Genomic DNA, 16055 nt, shown 5'->3' on the forward strand with positions numbered 1-16055 from the left:
ATTACCTCGTTCCTGAAGCACCGGGCAGCTGTCATGTGCTCAGATACTGAACGCATGAATCACTGCCTGCAGCACATACCCAAACAACATCGTTTTTCTCTAAACACTGTAACTAATGTATGTGTGAACACAAATACGATCTATTTGTGTTCCTGTTCTAATGTGTGCAATATTCAATTTTCTGTAATCTTTCATGTACATTTTGGGAGTTTTTTGTCTCTTGCACACAGCCTACCAGACACCTACATAAACCCCTTCTGGATGAGGGGATTGAATGCAACCCCTGTAAGCGTGCAAGTTGGAAGGAAGTGTTGATCTGCCTGAAGGTAGGAAGGCGCTACAGATGGACCTGGATGAGCTGCATCTATGTGTTGAGGTGAACAGGCTGAGCTTCAGCAAGGCCAAGTGCCAGGTCCTGTGCTTCGGTCACAACAACCCCATGCATTGCTGCATGCGTGGGCCAGATTGGCTGAGAGCTGTGCAGAGGAAAAGGATCTGAGATTGTTGGTTGACAGCCACTGAACGTGAGCCAACAGTGTGCCTAGGTTCAGACTGGGCATTGAGAAACATTTCTTCTCTGAAAGAGCAGTCGGGCCGTGGCACTGTTGCCAGGAGGGATGGGGTGGCCGTCCCTGGAGGTGTTCAAGAGCATCCACGTGGATGTGGCACTCAGGGATGTGGTCAGTGGGCATGATGGGAGGGTTGGACTTGGGGATCTTGGAGATCTTTTCTGACTTTGATGATTCTAAGATAAAGTCTGATCACAGGGCACAGCCTCTGACCTGACGCATCCACCATGGGGCTGTTTGCACCACCAGGGCATAACAGAGCCCAAACCACAACACAATCACAGAGCTGGGCAGCCTGGTCTGGTGGTTGGTGACCCTGCACATAGCAAACTAGGTGATCATTGTGGTCCTTTTCAACCCAGGCCATTCTATGATGCTATGAACATCCTCAAGGCGCGGACAAGGATCACAGAGCCCAACCCCATCCAGAACCACCCAAAATTCGACCCCGAACTCAGCGTAGCGAGAGGGGCCCTGACGCGGAAGCGCTGCAGGCGGCGCTCCTCCACGATCGGGGCCCGGAAGAGCCCGGGGGCACCCTGACCTCGCTCTCTATGGTCGCACGCCGGAGGACGCGGGCTGACGCCAGGAGGCGTGGCATACCGGATGTCTTCGGAGGATAATCGGGAGAGCGAGGCGGCGCTCTAGGCAAAAACTCTATGGTCAACCCAGAGCGGCGCCGTGGAGGCGACTCTCTATGGTCGGCAGTCGGGCAGAGAGTCGCTGAGCGGGGTCTGTCCAGGGCGGCGCTCTAGGCTTCCTCTCGATGGTGCTGGCGGTTGCTAGGTGGTGCGGGGCCTAGGCCGCGGCGGGTCGGCGCCGCCATGGCCGCCTCGGCCTCGGGCGTGGCGGCGGCGGCGGCGGCGCTGGGGCCGGCGGAGGGCCCGTGCGTGCTGTGCTGCGGGGAGCTGGAGGTGGTGGCGCTGGGCCGCTGCGATCACCCCATCTGCTACCGCTGCTCGGTGCGGATGCGGGCGCTGTGCGGAGTGCGGTACTGCGCCGTGTGCCGGGAGGAGCTGGGCCAGGTGAGGCCTCGGCGCGACACGGCGCCGCGCTGCGAGGAAACGGAAGGCGGGCGGGGGGCGGCGGGGGCGGCGTTGGGCTCCGCTGTGCTCCGCTGTGCGGGTGTTAACGAGGCGGCGCCCCGCCGTCCCGCACTGCTGTCGGGTTTTGGTCGCCCCGCGTGCCGCTCAGCGCGTCGCCACGCGGCGGGGATGGAGCCAGGGGTGGGGTTGGGGCTGCGGGGTTGGGGCTGCGGAAGCTCCGCTCAGGGATGTGGCTGTGAGAACGTGCAGCGATGCGGGGGAGAAGTAATGCTGCGAGAGGAGAAGAGCTCCTGCGTTGGGCGAGAGATCGCGGAGAGGTGGAGATGAAGTGAAAGCGGTGCCCGGAGGAGGGGGTTCGCCACCTCCCTCTGACAAAAGCTGCGTGTTTAGCTTGGCTTCTTCTCGTGCCGCTCAAGTGGCGTCTGGGACTGAAGATCCCTGAAGGTCTCCGAGTCGGTGGGTGCCACAGATGCTGTGGTTTTGCTGTGCTGGGTTTGGTTTTGAAACTGAGCTCACCGGCACCTGAGCAGTGTCCATGTAGGGCAGGACGCAGATACCCTTTGGACCTGATTTTACCGTAGAATCACTAAGGTTGGAAAAAACCTTCGAGGTCCCCAACTCATCCCACCATACTCACTGACCACGTCCCTCAGTGCCACATCTCTGTGGTTCTTAACACCTCCAGGAACGGTGACCCCATGTCCTCTCTGGGCAGCAGTGCCAGTGCCCGACTACTCATTTGAAGAAGAGTTTCCCAGTAGCCATCCTGAGCTTCCCCTGTTGCAGCTTAAGGCCATTACCTCTCTGCACACCTCCTCTCTTAGGAAGCAATCTGTGGTGTTGCTTGGCTGCTGTAAAACCACTGGTCTCAGGGTCGCAGATGGACTGTGAGCACTTCAGCTCTGTAACAGTTGGTGTGTTTATGTGGCCTGAACTTCAGTTCATCAAGACATCTTCTCCTCTCATTTATTAATTGTTAAAAATGATCTTTTCATTGTAGTTGACTCAGTAATAGTGTGTGGAGTTAGAAGAGGCACATACATCTCATCAGATCTCAGCTGATGCTGTACTGGTCAGTGTAGGCTGAACTGTATGTGTCACAGCATGGTGTCCAGAGGAAATGGAAATAACTTTAAAGATGGCTGGCACTGCGTGATGGAGGAGAAAGCAGGATATACTTGTTATGGTAATATGTGCTCTCAGTGGTGCGTAATTGCTGTGCTGGAGTTAGGCAGGATTGCTTGTTGACCTGTGAAGTCACCCTGATGTGTGCTTGGGTCAGGCTTGGAGGACTGGTCAGTGTGTTTGTTATACACGTGTGTGTTTGTCCTTGGAACTGCTGCAGGAACCTGTGATGGACTCCAGTGATAAAATCTGCTTTTCTGCAGTTTGTTCCTCTCTTCTGAAAGTTTCTTCAGGTTGAAATGAAGTGAAGTTTACGAAAACAAATGTTTTTAAAAATAATGTGAGATTGACATTTATCCAAAAATCTCAGACTTGTAGTCACTTTGTTTTAAGCCTGACATTTCAGAGGAGTGTGTGTTTATATGTTTGTATACATACACACACATACATGCGTGTATATACTTCAGTGTAACATATATTTTAGTAGTAGCTTCACTATAAAGAAAGCTTTAAAAACTAACCTAGCCAAAACCCAGAAGACTTGCTCTGAGGTGTTTCATCCCAGCAGGGGTAGAGGAGTGACTTCACAAGACTAAACTGAACTTGTATGCTATAACAGCTGTTCCATTAATGCTGCTGCTACACCAGCACTGCCCAAACTGGGCAACAGTAGGCAACAGTGGGAGCAACCAGCTTCTCTTAGAATGGATGCACTGTACAAATAATTTGGGAAGTGATGTAGTATTTTCCCTCACTTTACTGATATTTGAGGAAAGAGGAAGGAGTGGTCTCTCCATCAGACCCTGAGTCATGTCACTTTCCCTTGCAGGCTGTTTGTGTGGTCTCCTACTGGGAGATAGGAAGCAGCTGAGCGCAGGGCTCCAGGCAACAAGTGGGTTGCATTGCTTGGAGCTATTTCTGCCCCGTGTACATGGTTGTGGTAGCCAAGCATCATAAAAGAGTTTCCTAATGTAGTTCAAAATCCAAAGACCAGGCAAGTCCAGTTCACCCTGCATGCTGCTCTTGCTGGAAGCTGATAAGCGGTCGCAGTTGCTGACAATTGTGGGGACAGTGAGCTGTGGTGACACACAGCTCTGGCCCTGCTGTCTAAGCCTTTGGCTATGGTGAGATTCTGACAAACAAAGGTTGTGCTGAGGTGTTGGTCTGCCATCCTAAATACTCACAACCCATATATGCCATCTCTGATCCTTGTGTTGTGTCTCCTATAGGTCGTCTTTGGGCGGAAGCTTACGTCTTTCTCGACGATAGCACTTAACAAGTTGCAGCATGAGAAGAAGTATGACATTTATTTTATGGATGGAGAAGTTTATGCGCTGTACAGGTAAGTACGAGAATCTTGTCTGTAATTTGTCCCTAGAACATCACGTTTTTATCTATTTTACATGGCCAGAAGTGCCTTCTTTAATGGAACAGTGTGGTTTTATGGAAATGGTGACTTTGATGCGGTGTCCATTGGTCACTGTGCAGCACAGGTGGGTTTGGTGGGGTGAGGGCAGCACAAGAGGGAAGGGAGCAGCTCCTCTGTTAGATGTACAGAAGCTCTGCCAACAAAGTTGCTTTTTGCTTTTTTACCAATGGCAAACTTGCTGCAAGGCTCTTCATTTCTTGTCTGGGTGCTGTGTAAAATAGTAAAGGCAAAATTACTGCTATAATGGTATTTATCCCTGCGTTGCGTAAGGAGTAATCAAAACCAATTGTACCATACATCATATGAAGAGAAGAGCATCCTCTTCCTGCAAAGGTCTTGGTTATAAGTGGGAGAAAAAAGGTGAAAATGTAACTTTGTGATATGTTTATAATTTGCATTTCATGAGATTGGGCAGTGGGTTTTTGTAAGCAGAAGCAGTTGGAAACATGTTCTGATTAATTATACACCAGCTTTGGGAATTACTTTTGATGGTACTGTTTCTGGAGGGCTGCTGAGATCACTGCCCACAGAACAGTAATCAAGTGTGAGTGAGTGGCAGTTCCCACTGAGACCAGTGCTCTGCCTTCAGCTCTTGTTGGGAATCGTGCTTATTTTATCTCCCCACCCCATCATATACTTCAGTTGCGGTCAATATAAACCATAACTAAATCAGATGTGAGTGTAGCCCATATCAGCTTGATCTTCAGTAAGGCAGGAGTGTGTTGCACAGACATGTTCCAGTCCATCTGCAGGCTGTGTGCTGGTACTGTGCTGCTTTCAGTGACTGCTCAGCTCGCTTCTTATAGTTGAAGCTTCCAAGTAACTTTATTCTCTTTTGTTCCTGACTGATGACAAAGTATCTTTGGAATAAACAGAATGCTAACCTCATTACAAATAGCTGGGGGAGCAATAAGAATGTAGAATTCTTCCGTGGACAGAATGTTTATCTTTCAATAAAGATATTAGGTTGCTGAGAGGGAACTGAATAAGTTTTAGCAGATCTTTCTTTGTCCCTTAGGAAGCTGCTGCAGCATGAATGCTTTTTATGTCCAGATTTGAAGCCGTTCAATACCTTTGCTGATCTGGAACAGCACATGAGAAAGCAGCATGAACTCTTCTGTTGCAAACTCTGTGTTAAACACTTAAAGGTGAGTTGGTTCAATGCTTTAATGTGATGAAAGGAGAGGGTGGTTCCTTATGTGACTTGCTGGAGTACTTGAGGTGGGGAGGAAATGCTGAACAGCACCACTCTGCTGCTTAAGTTTCTCCTGTCTGCCTGCAGTCAGGTCAGTTGATTTCTTCTGAGACTTTCTTCTTCCATAAACTGATTAATGAAAGAGTCCTGAAGGTTCTAAATGGATTATGTTTTAAATTAAGCCCAACCATATTAATAAGCTTCTGAGGTTAGCTCCTCCCCCACGATGCCTGTAAATACCAAACCCTATCTGTCTGATAGGAAGTTAATCCTGAGTTGTAGACAGGCTTTGTTACAGCTCTAACTATAGTGATTTAGATATCTATTAGGACTTACGATGACTTTATGAGCTAAATCTGTAAATGAGAAAATATTAGTGGTAGTTCAGAAAGCAGAGTGCATCATGGAGTGATGAATTTCTCTCTCAGCTCAGAGTCAATGTAGCGTTTACAGTTGAATCATGTACAGGATGAGAATCCATCTTGTTGGTTTAATGAAATATAATTGTATTTCATTATCTTGTTTATTTGTTCAGAGTGAATTTCCTGTATCTTGTTGGTTTGGTTGGAAAGTGAAACATGAGTGTCTACAGTTGAGGTCTGCTGTGTTTGATGTACACACACAGAACACAACTGGGGCTGGTTTAAAGTGTAAAGATGAAGCACTTAGTGGAAAGCTGAGTGGCATGTCTGTATTGAGCCTGAAAAATACTCATCTTACTGTTGCCATTACTGGCTTCTTTTTTGTTTGTTTCTTAACCCATTTGGACTTTACTTAGAACAGCTGCTGTTCTGTCAGATGGGCAATGCTTTTTTCAGCCTGAAAGTCTGAATTTCACCTTTTCCTGGAGCTCAGGTTTTTGTTGTTTGGTTTTTTTTTGTATTTCTCACTGATGTGTCAGGCAAAATCAGCCATCGTTGCTAAATGAATGCTGGGGCTGCTAACCTTTGTGTCTTGTAGTTGTCAGCATTGTTTATTCTTGTAGGAGGGAATTTAATTTATGAGCATGTATTTTTAGAACTCATTACATGTGGTTTTGTCTCTGAAACCAATCGAATATCGAATCAGAGAAATGCATTTATGTTGTGATTTCACAGGTGGTTCCTGCAGGTCAGACTGTAGGTTGTTGCCCAAAGGGACAGGATCCAGGAGTGGTCAGGGTTGATTAGAATGAAGACCTTTTTTGCAGGGTTAGTTTTCACTGAACTGATTTGACTCTCCGATCATTAGCACTAAGTCAAGAGAAGGGGAAGACAAGGCAGCCTCTTTTAGTTGCAATGTCCTTTGAGCTTTGCTCAAGAGGTGCTTCCGCAGGCAGCCTAGGTAGGTAGCACTAGAGTGGTAAACTAGTAGAATACGTTGGCTTCTAATTTCACAATACTGAAGAAATCCTTTTATTTTGGAGAAAGCTTCTGTGTTATTAATACCCACTGCAGATAAATTCTTAAACTCGCAGAAGCTTCGGTCCGTCAGTGCAAGCAAAGCCAAGTGAACCTTTTCCCAGAGTGAGTTAAGAATCCTTGTTAAAGAGACAAGAAATAAAGGATGTTCTGTTCTCAAGGATATGCTGATCTTCCTGGCATCTTCAGAACCCTTTCTATCAAAACAGCCTGTGTGTTAGTAGGAGCAGAAGATTGGCTCTCAATGCAGAATTTGTTCACTGAACAGCATTGTTCTCAGGAAAAGAGAAAGGGTGAAGTTGATCTGTTTCCAGTGTTTGAAATGAGTGAAGTGTTAGCGAGATGCAGTTTGGATCTATCACTTGAATCTTAGTTCCTAGACACAGAAAATTTGAGTTGTGAGTTGTCAGATCGCATCTTTTTAAAGGAAATCTGTGACTTCTTCAGGTAAGTTGTGTGGAGCCTAGCTTATTCCATTCTTACATATTTCTTCAGATTTTTACATATGAAAGGAAATGGTACACTCGTAAGGACCTTGCTCGCCATCGAATCCATGGAGATCCAGATGACACCTCCCATCGTGGGCATCCCCTGTGTAAATTCTGTGACGAGCGTTATTTGGATAACGATGAGCTACTGAAACATCTGAGACGAGATCACTATTTTTGTCACTTCTGTGACTCTGATGGTGCTCAGGAGTACTACAGGTTTGCAGAAACAGTTTTATTTTTCTTTCTGTAGCTTAAATTTTAGAAAAATAGTTTTGGATCTGTGAGTTTTCTGAAAAGCAGTGCTTGAAAAGACAGTGCAGGAAGGTTGGCTATAGGCTCTTTTGCTCCTTATACCAACAGCTGCAGTAACCACTTTCTGTTCAGTTCATGTTTTAAAGTCTTCCTCTTTGGTGTTAATGTTAAGCGTTGACAGATGGAGTGAAGGATAATCATATAGCATTGGTAAAATATGTTTGAAGAATTGCATCTCAGCCTCTTTTCTTTCTCCAGCGATTACGAATACCTTCGTGAACACTTCCGTGAAAAGCATTTCCTTTGTGAAGAGGGACGGTGCAGTACAGAGCAATTTACCCATGCTTTCCGCACTGAAATAGATTACAAAGCACACAAAACAGCCTGCCACAGCAAGAACAGGGCCGAGGCCAGGCAGAACCGGCAGATAGATCTTCAGTTTAATTATGCTCCTCGGCATCAGCGGAGAAATGAGGGTGAGTGTGGCTGCAGGGTGTTGCGATGGCCAGGATGTATTCATTCTTACTGCTTTGGTATTCAGAAATATCTGGTGAAGGCTTCTTAGCTAGGAAATTTCTTTGCAAGATGGTAGAGAAACCCTGGAACCAGGGCTCTGAGAGGCTGGGAAGTTTGTTCTTGATGATATAACCAGAAATTGACAGAGACACAAGCATCGTGTATGTGATTTCAGAGTTAGCCTTTCTTTGAGTGAGGGGATGAAGCAGACTTTTCCATGTGGAACATACAGACTTTACCATTCCTGGAGGTTTGATAAACTGCTTAATCATCAGAAGGAAATCAAGATAGATTTATTGTAGTAGTGTAGTTTTGCTCTTTTTCAGGCATAGTATGTAGCCCAGAGTAGAGAAATAACTTTAAGAATAATAACTGTCCCTCCTGTTCAGGTGTTATAGGTGGAGAGGACTATGAAGAAGTTGACAGGTTCAACAGGCAAGGGAGGTCAGGCAGATTGGGTGGCCGAGGAAGTCAGCAGAACAGAAGAGGCAGCTGGAGATACAAGAGGTGAGTAGCACAGCATTGTGTGGATTTCTGTTGCTGCTTAGTGCTCTTTCTTATCAATTAACAGAGCTTTGGTGCACAGGTTGGAAGGAAGTAGGGACAAAGTTTGGAAGATTCCATAGTGAATCCTTAACTGAGAGTACAACTAGTTTTCAGTCTAAGCCTGTGTGCTGGCTGAGTGCCTGGTGAAAGTGAAATTGCTCTCTGAAGTTTAAGCTTCCTGGAATTGCCAAAGAAAGCAATCACTGTGATCTTCAACACATGGGTTAACTGAAATCAGAATTCTTAATTTCAGCAACTGTGGTTGTGCTAACTTCTTTTTAGAAGGATTTTTCCAAAGTAAGTGATAAATCTTTGGAGGTTTAATGGACTTTTTGGTCTGGGTAACTGTGAAATTCCTGTTCTAAGGCTCATGCTTTTCATTGAACAAACAGATCTCTGTGTGGACAGACTGAGTGCTTTGGAGAAAAAAGAGGGTTAAGTATTGAAATGAAAGTTTGCATTTATCTGTCTCTTCATGCATATAAGACCTGAGTGCTTTTTACATACTGCACCTCTATTTTTCTTCTTTTTCTCACTGGATAGTCGGCTGGTTCATTACTGGTAATTTCACTGGGGAAGAAGTCCATCTCTAAACACCTTTGTATGTTGGTGTCGCATGTGGATTTTGCATTCATTGAGAGTTTGTTATGAGCCATATTTCAAAGAATCTCTTTGGTCTACAAATAAGACTGCACGTTTGAAAATAAGAGAAGTAGGTGTCTGCTAGCATCCTTGGCACTGTCTCTCCCAATTCACTCCAATTGATTTCTCCTATCCTGGATTGTTATCACCACATGTAGAACTTGCAGATCCCCAGGTAAAATATTGCCTTTCTCACTAGCCAACGGTGTATTGGAAGAGTGGGTTTGTTTTAGCCTTCTCAGCAGGTGGCAGCATAAGGCAGGGACAGTCATCAGAGCTTACTGCAGAGAGGTGACAGGTGGAGTGTGAGGCAACGGTGCCTCGTAATCCTTGCTGTTTTACCAAGAAAATCTGTCCTGTCCTGTAGGGAAGAAGAAGACAGAGATGTTGCAGCAGCAGTCAGGGCATCTGTAGCTGCTAAACGACAAGAAGAGAAGAAACGGGGAGAAGACAAAGAGGACAGCAGCAGTAGAGGTAAAAAGGAGGACTTGAGGGATTCTGAAGTACCTAGCTCCAAACGTGTGCCAAAGTCTTCAAGTGAAGCTACAGGTTAGTGTTGAACATGTTCTGCAGCTGCAGGGAGGCACAAAGGTGTGGTGATGGGTCTGGAGGTCAGGCTGGCCAAAGTGTGAATTGCCATACATTGTTCTCAAAAGTCAGTGGATAAGGAGAGAGCTGTGCAGAGTCTTAATCCAGCAGCACTCATTACAGTGAAGTGTGTCTGAGTGGGCTGGGATTTGTATAGCCAGTTATATTTAAAATGAAGGTGGGTAGAAATACCAAACAGTTAAAGTATGACAGTATCTGTGATGTTTTATCCAAATAATACTATCTAAGACTGCCATATTTCTACTGTAGCATGCAAGAACTGATGTATTGTGATGTTTGGGATTAAGTTAGTTCCAGTAAAAGTTTGTAACACGTTGATAGAATTGTTTTGATATTACTGTTGCTTCAAATCCCTTTTCCGCTGTTTTATTGCTTCTACAACAGGGTTCCTGCTCAAACTTTATATGCCTTCATAATGAGCTGAGAGCTGCTGAGAGCTTAGTTGTCTAATGGGTACAGCTCAGCTGGGGATGACAGGCAAGGCTATCTTACCCTGCTGCTCAAAAGCCCATCTTTTGCTGCATGTGTGTCAAAGCTGTTATCAATCTGTTTTTAAGCTGATGCAGTCCACAGCACTGCATTTTAAGACAAAGCCTAATTGGGAATGATTTATGTTTTGATGAAAACTGACTGCCCAGGAGCTAATTGCTTAGCAGTGTGGGCATCTGTGCAGCAGAGGTGTTGAACAGCTCAGAGGAGCAGCTTTCCAAGTGGAGAATCAGCATACTGAGTCAGAGTATCCTAACCCTGTGCAGGCAGCTGATTGCTGGCCTCTGGGAGAAGTACAGAGCAGGCAGCTGGGAGCATTGACTTCTTAGTTGTGAAGGAGTCATCTAGAGACTGTCTTATCAACCAGTGTTTTGCTCACATTAAGTTCCATGAATTGCCTGTATGCTAGAGCTCGTACCTTATGTCATAATGGTGAATGCGGTTCACTGAAGGAAATGTTGATACATGGACTTATTGCCCTTTTGGAATGTTGGTTAATGACATCAGCAGCTGCTGAAAATAGAACTTGTTAATGCTGCTGTCATGTTCGTTGATAGCTTCCACTTTGAAACTACTGGATTTTAGTTGAATATATTTCTTTGCTCTTTTTGTCAATACCCCAAAAGAAGCAGCTGCTAATGGTGCTCTAAGCCAAGATGACTTTCCAGCAATTGGTTCTGCAGTAGGACCTCTACAAGGGTAAGTTTGTTCAAGACTGCAGCAGTGAGAAAGCTGATTTAGAAACTTAATTGGGTTGTGTGTTTCTGGAAGAATTAGTTTTATAGATCTCTTCAACTGTAGGTGCTCCCCCCTGTCAGTTTCCCTTCTGCTTTGACCTGTTTCTGTGTTAGCTGCTGCATGAACATCATGGGCTGTTGCTTCAGTTCGTAGCTTGATTTTTATTTTATTTTATCTTATTTTATTTTTGTGGTGCAGTTCCAGGGAAGTTTTCAGTATTCCTGACTCCACTCATTTTTAACTCACTAGCTTATCTTGAGGGAGCCATATGCTGTTGGGGTTTTTAAATTCATCATCTCGTTAAATGGGTGGTAACTCTATAAATAGAGTCTTTGCAGGATGTGGACACTAGAATGTGCTAGAAGCCTGCATGTATGGCTTGCTGCTGGTCAAGGTAAGGTGTGCTAAGATAGCACTGATAAGACAGCAAGGCTAGTGAGACTGCTTTGAAGAAACTCATCCAGACACGTTTATGTATTTGCATCCTGTTAACAGTTATGCCAGCTGTGCCACTCTAAGTGATGGATTGAAGAAGAATGCAGTCAGGCATGAAGCCTCTTTTGCCTAGTGGAGTTTTGCTGTCTGTGCAGTGGTGGTGTAACTAGGTGTACTTTTCCTTTCTCACAGCTCTGCTCAGCTAGCAGCAGTTAAGCTTAAAGAAGATTTCCCAAGCTTGTCATCCTCTGCAGCACCCGCTATCTCTTCTGGGATGTCTATGACGTATACAGCGACTGCAAAGAAAACAGCTTTTCAAGAGGAGGATTTTCCAGCTCTGGTGTCCAAAATGAGGCCTAACAATAAAACAGTAACTAACATCACATCTGCGTGGAACAGTGGTTCCAGTAAAAATGTGGTCAAAGCCATTAGTAACCCTTGTGTAAATCAGATAGCCAAAAAATCGTACTCTTTGAATAGCACTAAAGGAAATAAGAAGAGCAATAAACTCTCTCAGTCAGATGATGAAGACGGCAGTAGTGGCTTGACAACCCAGGAGATAAGGAACACACCAACAATGTTTGATGTATCATCCTTGCTGGCAGCTTCTACCTCACAAACTTTCACAAAAGTGAGCAAGAAAAAGAGAATGGGGGTTGAGAAGCAGAGACCATCATCCCCTCACCTGTTACAGGAGACATCATTGCCCAGGTCTTGTATTGAAAAGCTGCCAGAAGCAGAGCGGACATCAAATGCTGCTTCTGCTCTTCATGCCCCTGACAGATCTGCAGCTGTCGTGAATGGTCATTCAGAAAAATCATTAGCAATCTGTAGTACACCCAAAGAGCCCCCTGGCCTTAAAAAGCCCACAGTGACGAACCAATGCCCTTTACCTCAGGAAGACTTCCCAGCTCTTGGGAGCTCAGGATCAGCTCGAATGCCACCGCCACCGGGTAAGCACTTCAGGGCACTGACAGCTTTCTTGGCTACAGCTTAGAGAAATGTAGCTACAGTTACAAGGCAGCCTGAGTAAACAGTCTTGAAAGTCCTCCCTCTTTGTAAAGTAATATCAGGCGCTATGAAGCACTTCTTGACCTGAACTTTAAGGCAACAGATTTCCACCTCTTTAACATTTAGGTTTCTTCTGAAATAGTGATGACTGCACTGTTGACTGTTACTTCTTGATGCTTCTGGGGAGTCAGACTGTTGGTGTTAATTTTACTTGCTGGTATGTGGCTGCCACAGATAAGCTCTAACTTCCTGCCCATTTCTGCTTTCATTTAGGCTTTAACACTGTGGTGCTATTAAAGAGTCCTCCTCCGCCTCCAGGACTGTCAGTGCCTGTTAGTAAACCCCCACCAGGTTTTGCTGTTATTCCATCCACCAGTATCTCTGAACCTGTCACTACATCTTTGAAAGAGTAAGTAAAAGTCCTTTTGTTAGAGTTACTTTGCACATTGCATCTTGAGATGTGCCATAGAAGCTTCAGACGGAGCAGAGAACACTGTCAGGATTACTGTAACCATGTGCTGCTGACAGAAATTGCACGTTTAGTTGGGTGGAGAAAGGGAGAAAAGAATAATCATATAATGTATGTCTGCAGCATATTTCCATAATATGAAGCAGTATCCAATTGCATTACTTCTGTTCCCCCAAATGCAGGCCAAAATCCAGCCATGGGACATACTTGATACCTGAGAACTTTCAGCAAAGGAACATTCAGCTAATACAATCCATTAAAGAATTCCTTCAAAGTGATGAGTCCAAGTTCAATAAATTTAAAACTCATTCTGGGCAATTCAGACAGGTGAGTGAGCAAGAGCCTTTGTGTTCCTGAAATCCTCCTCTGCTCAGTTCATGTAGAGCCTCTGTTTGTGGTTGGTGAGTGGACTAGATGCAGGTTTTCTTTTTTAACTGTGTGCTCCTCTGTAGCTCTTCTGTAGCACTCGCAAAGTGAGCGTGGTGTGGCCTGGGAGAACATGAATCTTTTTATAGATGAATCGGATTATTTTTTAAGTTTCTCATTATTCCAATTTTCTTTTCACTGAAGGGTCTGATTTCTGCAGCACAGTATTACAAAAGTTGCCGAGAACTGCTTGGAGATAATTTCAAGAAAATTTTTAACGAGTTGCTGGTGTTGTTGCCAGACACGGCTAAGCAACAAGAACTGCTTTCTGCTCACAATGATTTCAAAATCAAGGAAAAGCAAAGCTCAAACAAATCCAAAAAGAACAAGAAGAACGTTTGGCAAACGGACTCCAACTCTGATCTCGACTGCTGCATCTGCCCAACATGTAAGCAAGTACTAACGCAGCAGGACATTGTCACTCATAAAGCTTTGCATATTGAGGATGAGGAGTTCCCTTCCTTACAAGCAATCAGTAGAATCATCAGTTAGCTCTTATGAAGACCAATAAAACAGTTTCTATCTATGAATATGCACTTTTTGGAATGAGGTTTGACAGTGTAGTGTGGCTGAGAGCCGGTGCCAGTACACAGGTAACTGTTAGAGAGCCCTCTCAGTGCTGTTCATAAATACTGTGCAAAGGGATCACTGGACTGCGCCGTAGCTAATTAACATCCAAAGTCTGAGCTTCCAAAATGCCTGAGTAGAGTTAGGCCAAAATTGCAGGGTGGGCAGGCAGGGGGCCACCTTTCTCCTGTAACATGCAATAGCTGAGAAAATACTTTCTGATCTGAAGTCTGACTGGGGACACAATAGGGGAATATGCATCTGGCTTGGGGGGGTTTCCTTTCTTTAGGGAAGGGTGGGAGCAGAAGGGGGGGAGATACTGAATCACTGAAATGAATAGAAGCAGAAGTGACTTCCCTTATATTCTGATTTTTGTGCTGTTTCTGTGACCACAGAAATTGAAGCAGTCTGGGCTGCAGAGATGCAGAACTGCTCCTACTCGCTGGTGAATAGGGCCGTTTCAGTTGTGTTTCTGTAAACGTTGGGCTGCTCGTATAGCTAAGAATATTCCTGTCTGAAAACTGAATTAATTTTACTACTTGAAGAATTGGACTGATCTGTGTGATGAGTTGAACCTGAGGTTTGAAGTTGCCTCTGACCTTTTATGTAACATGTTCTTTAAAGAAACTTTTTTTGTAGCACTGCATGTAGAACAATAATGTTAAGGCTTTACTTTCTGTAAAGCACACTTCACGGTGATTTTATTTAATGATTGCCACGTTTCTATTTCTTGGATGTATTAATGGTGGTAGCTCCAACCAACGGCATATTGGGATATTAAATGCTGCTGATCACTGACCATGTTTATCTGCAGTGCCTTTAAGTGCATTTATGTGTTTACAGTGGTCTGCACTAATGAGGATAATTTGTTCAGGCTACGGAGTGTTTACATCCTGTACCTCCCTTGGTGATGTTGGTCTGCAGTAGCTTTGCTCATGTTGCTTGCCATCTGTAACTTCCACCTCTAGGAAAACAGGAGCTGAATCTATTCATCATTTGAAATAACTTCTCCAGCAGCAGTTATGATGTGACAGAATGACATGTCCTCCCTGTAGTGCACTTCCATGGCTATAATTAAGCGTCTGATTCCTTGCCCATCTTTGCAGACCAGGTTTAGTTATTTTTAACATGTTGAGATTAATTTATGTAATTTTTAAGTGACAAAACACTGCTTTTATATAAGCGTTTCTATGAAATTGAGCTCAGTCTATTACTGAAGAGCTAGTCCTGGCTATAGCATTTCTTCCTTGCCTTATACTTCTTCATTTTGCTTGCTGTCAGGCTGCAAAGTGCTTTCGATTTCTTTTTCCAAATAATTCAGATTGTTTTAAATACCTGAATGTGTTGCACTCAGCACAGGGGCCAGATTGCATGCCCTGAAAGGGGAGGGAGGAGCATTAGGCTGCATGGCTGTTGATAAAATGCATGAATACATGGCAACTAGTAACACTGCCGTGTTCCTGGTGCAGGGCGCTGCCTCTCGAGCAGAGCCAGCTGTGCCACCACCATGACGGTGCTCCAGTTTGGATGCCAGCTGCCCAAGTCAGCAACAGATCTACATCCTCAATTCTTTCCCCTGACTGCCCCTTGGGTTTGTAAAGCTCAGAGGCAACAAAGCGTGTATCTTCTGCAGGAGTTTCTGACGTCTTCCCTTTATTTTTCAGTTTATTTTCTTCTGTGTTAGCAAATACGTAAGTTCCCAGCTGGTAGGTTGTGAACTCACGGTGCTGCTGTAAGTTTCCTCGAGGTGCTCGGCTCTCCTTGGCCTGATGATGCAGTTTCCTTGCTCCCTGTGCTCACCTGATTAAATAAAGCATTACCAAATTTGTCCAGGCTGCTTCTATTCATTTTAAACTCTTTATTGAAAATAAGTTGCAGTTGGTACACAGACACTGAAAATACATCATCACAGATTGCTCTCTCAAAAGATATTTTTTTTTATATATATTTATATATATATATACAAAAGTTGTAAACATTTTTAACTTATTTCCATACACAGTCCACTTTATACTACAATCCACGTAAGGTTAGTGACAACTGCAACTCGTGGAAGCGGTCTGCTTATACAGAGGTATCTGCAAAAGAACTTAAATTTGC

General features: G+C 44.7%; 1 protein-coding gene across 3 annotated transcripts; it reads left to right on the plus strand.

Annotated features, from left to right (window-relative positions):
* The first annotated feature begins 1265 nt into the window (after positions 1–1265).
* On the plus strand, positions 1266–15671 carry ZNF598 (zinc finger protein 598, E3 ubiquitin ligase). Of its 3 annotated transcripts, XM_031606779.2 has the most exons (13): positions 1266–1594; positions 3970–4082; positions 5188–5317; positions 7260–7471; positions 7766–7983; positions 8413–8530; positions 8962–9003; positions 9579–9760; positions 10936–11008; positions 11675–12435; positions 12767–12902; positions 13145–13289; positions 13533–15671. In XM_031606779.2, the coding sequence occupies exons 1-13, from the start codon at positions 1394–1396 to the stop codon at positions 13878–13880; spliced, it is 2679 nt and encodes an 892-aa protein (XP_031462639.2). In that variant the 5' UTR covers positions 1266–1393; the 3' UTR covers positions 13881–15671. The 3 variants fall into 3 exon arrangements, with proteins under 3 accessions (XP_031462639.2, XP_031462641.2, XP_090007938.1); XM_031606781.2 differs by lacking the exon at positions 8962–9003; XM_090151812.1 differs by lacking the exon at positions 8962–9003 and having other exon boundaries at positions 10939–11008.
* Positions 15672–16055: the final 384 nt, after the last annotated feature.

Source organism: Phasianus colchicus, chromosome 16 (genome assembly GCF_987193195.1).
Source record: "Phasianus colchicus chromosome 16, bPhaCol1.hap1.1, whole genome shotgun sequence".
Lineage (NCBI taxonomy): Eukaryota > Metazoa > Chordata > Aves > Galliformes > Phasianidae > Phasianus > Phasianus colchicus.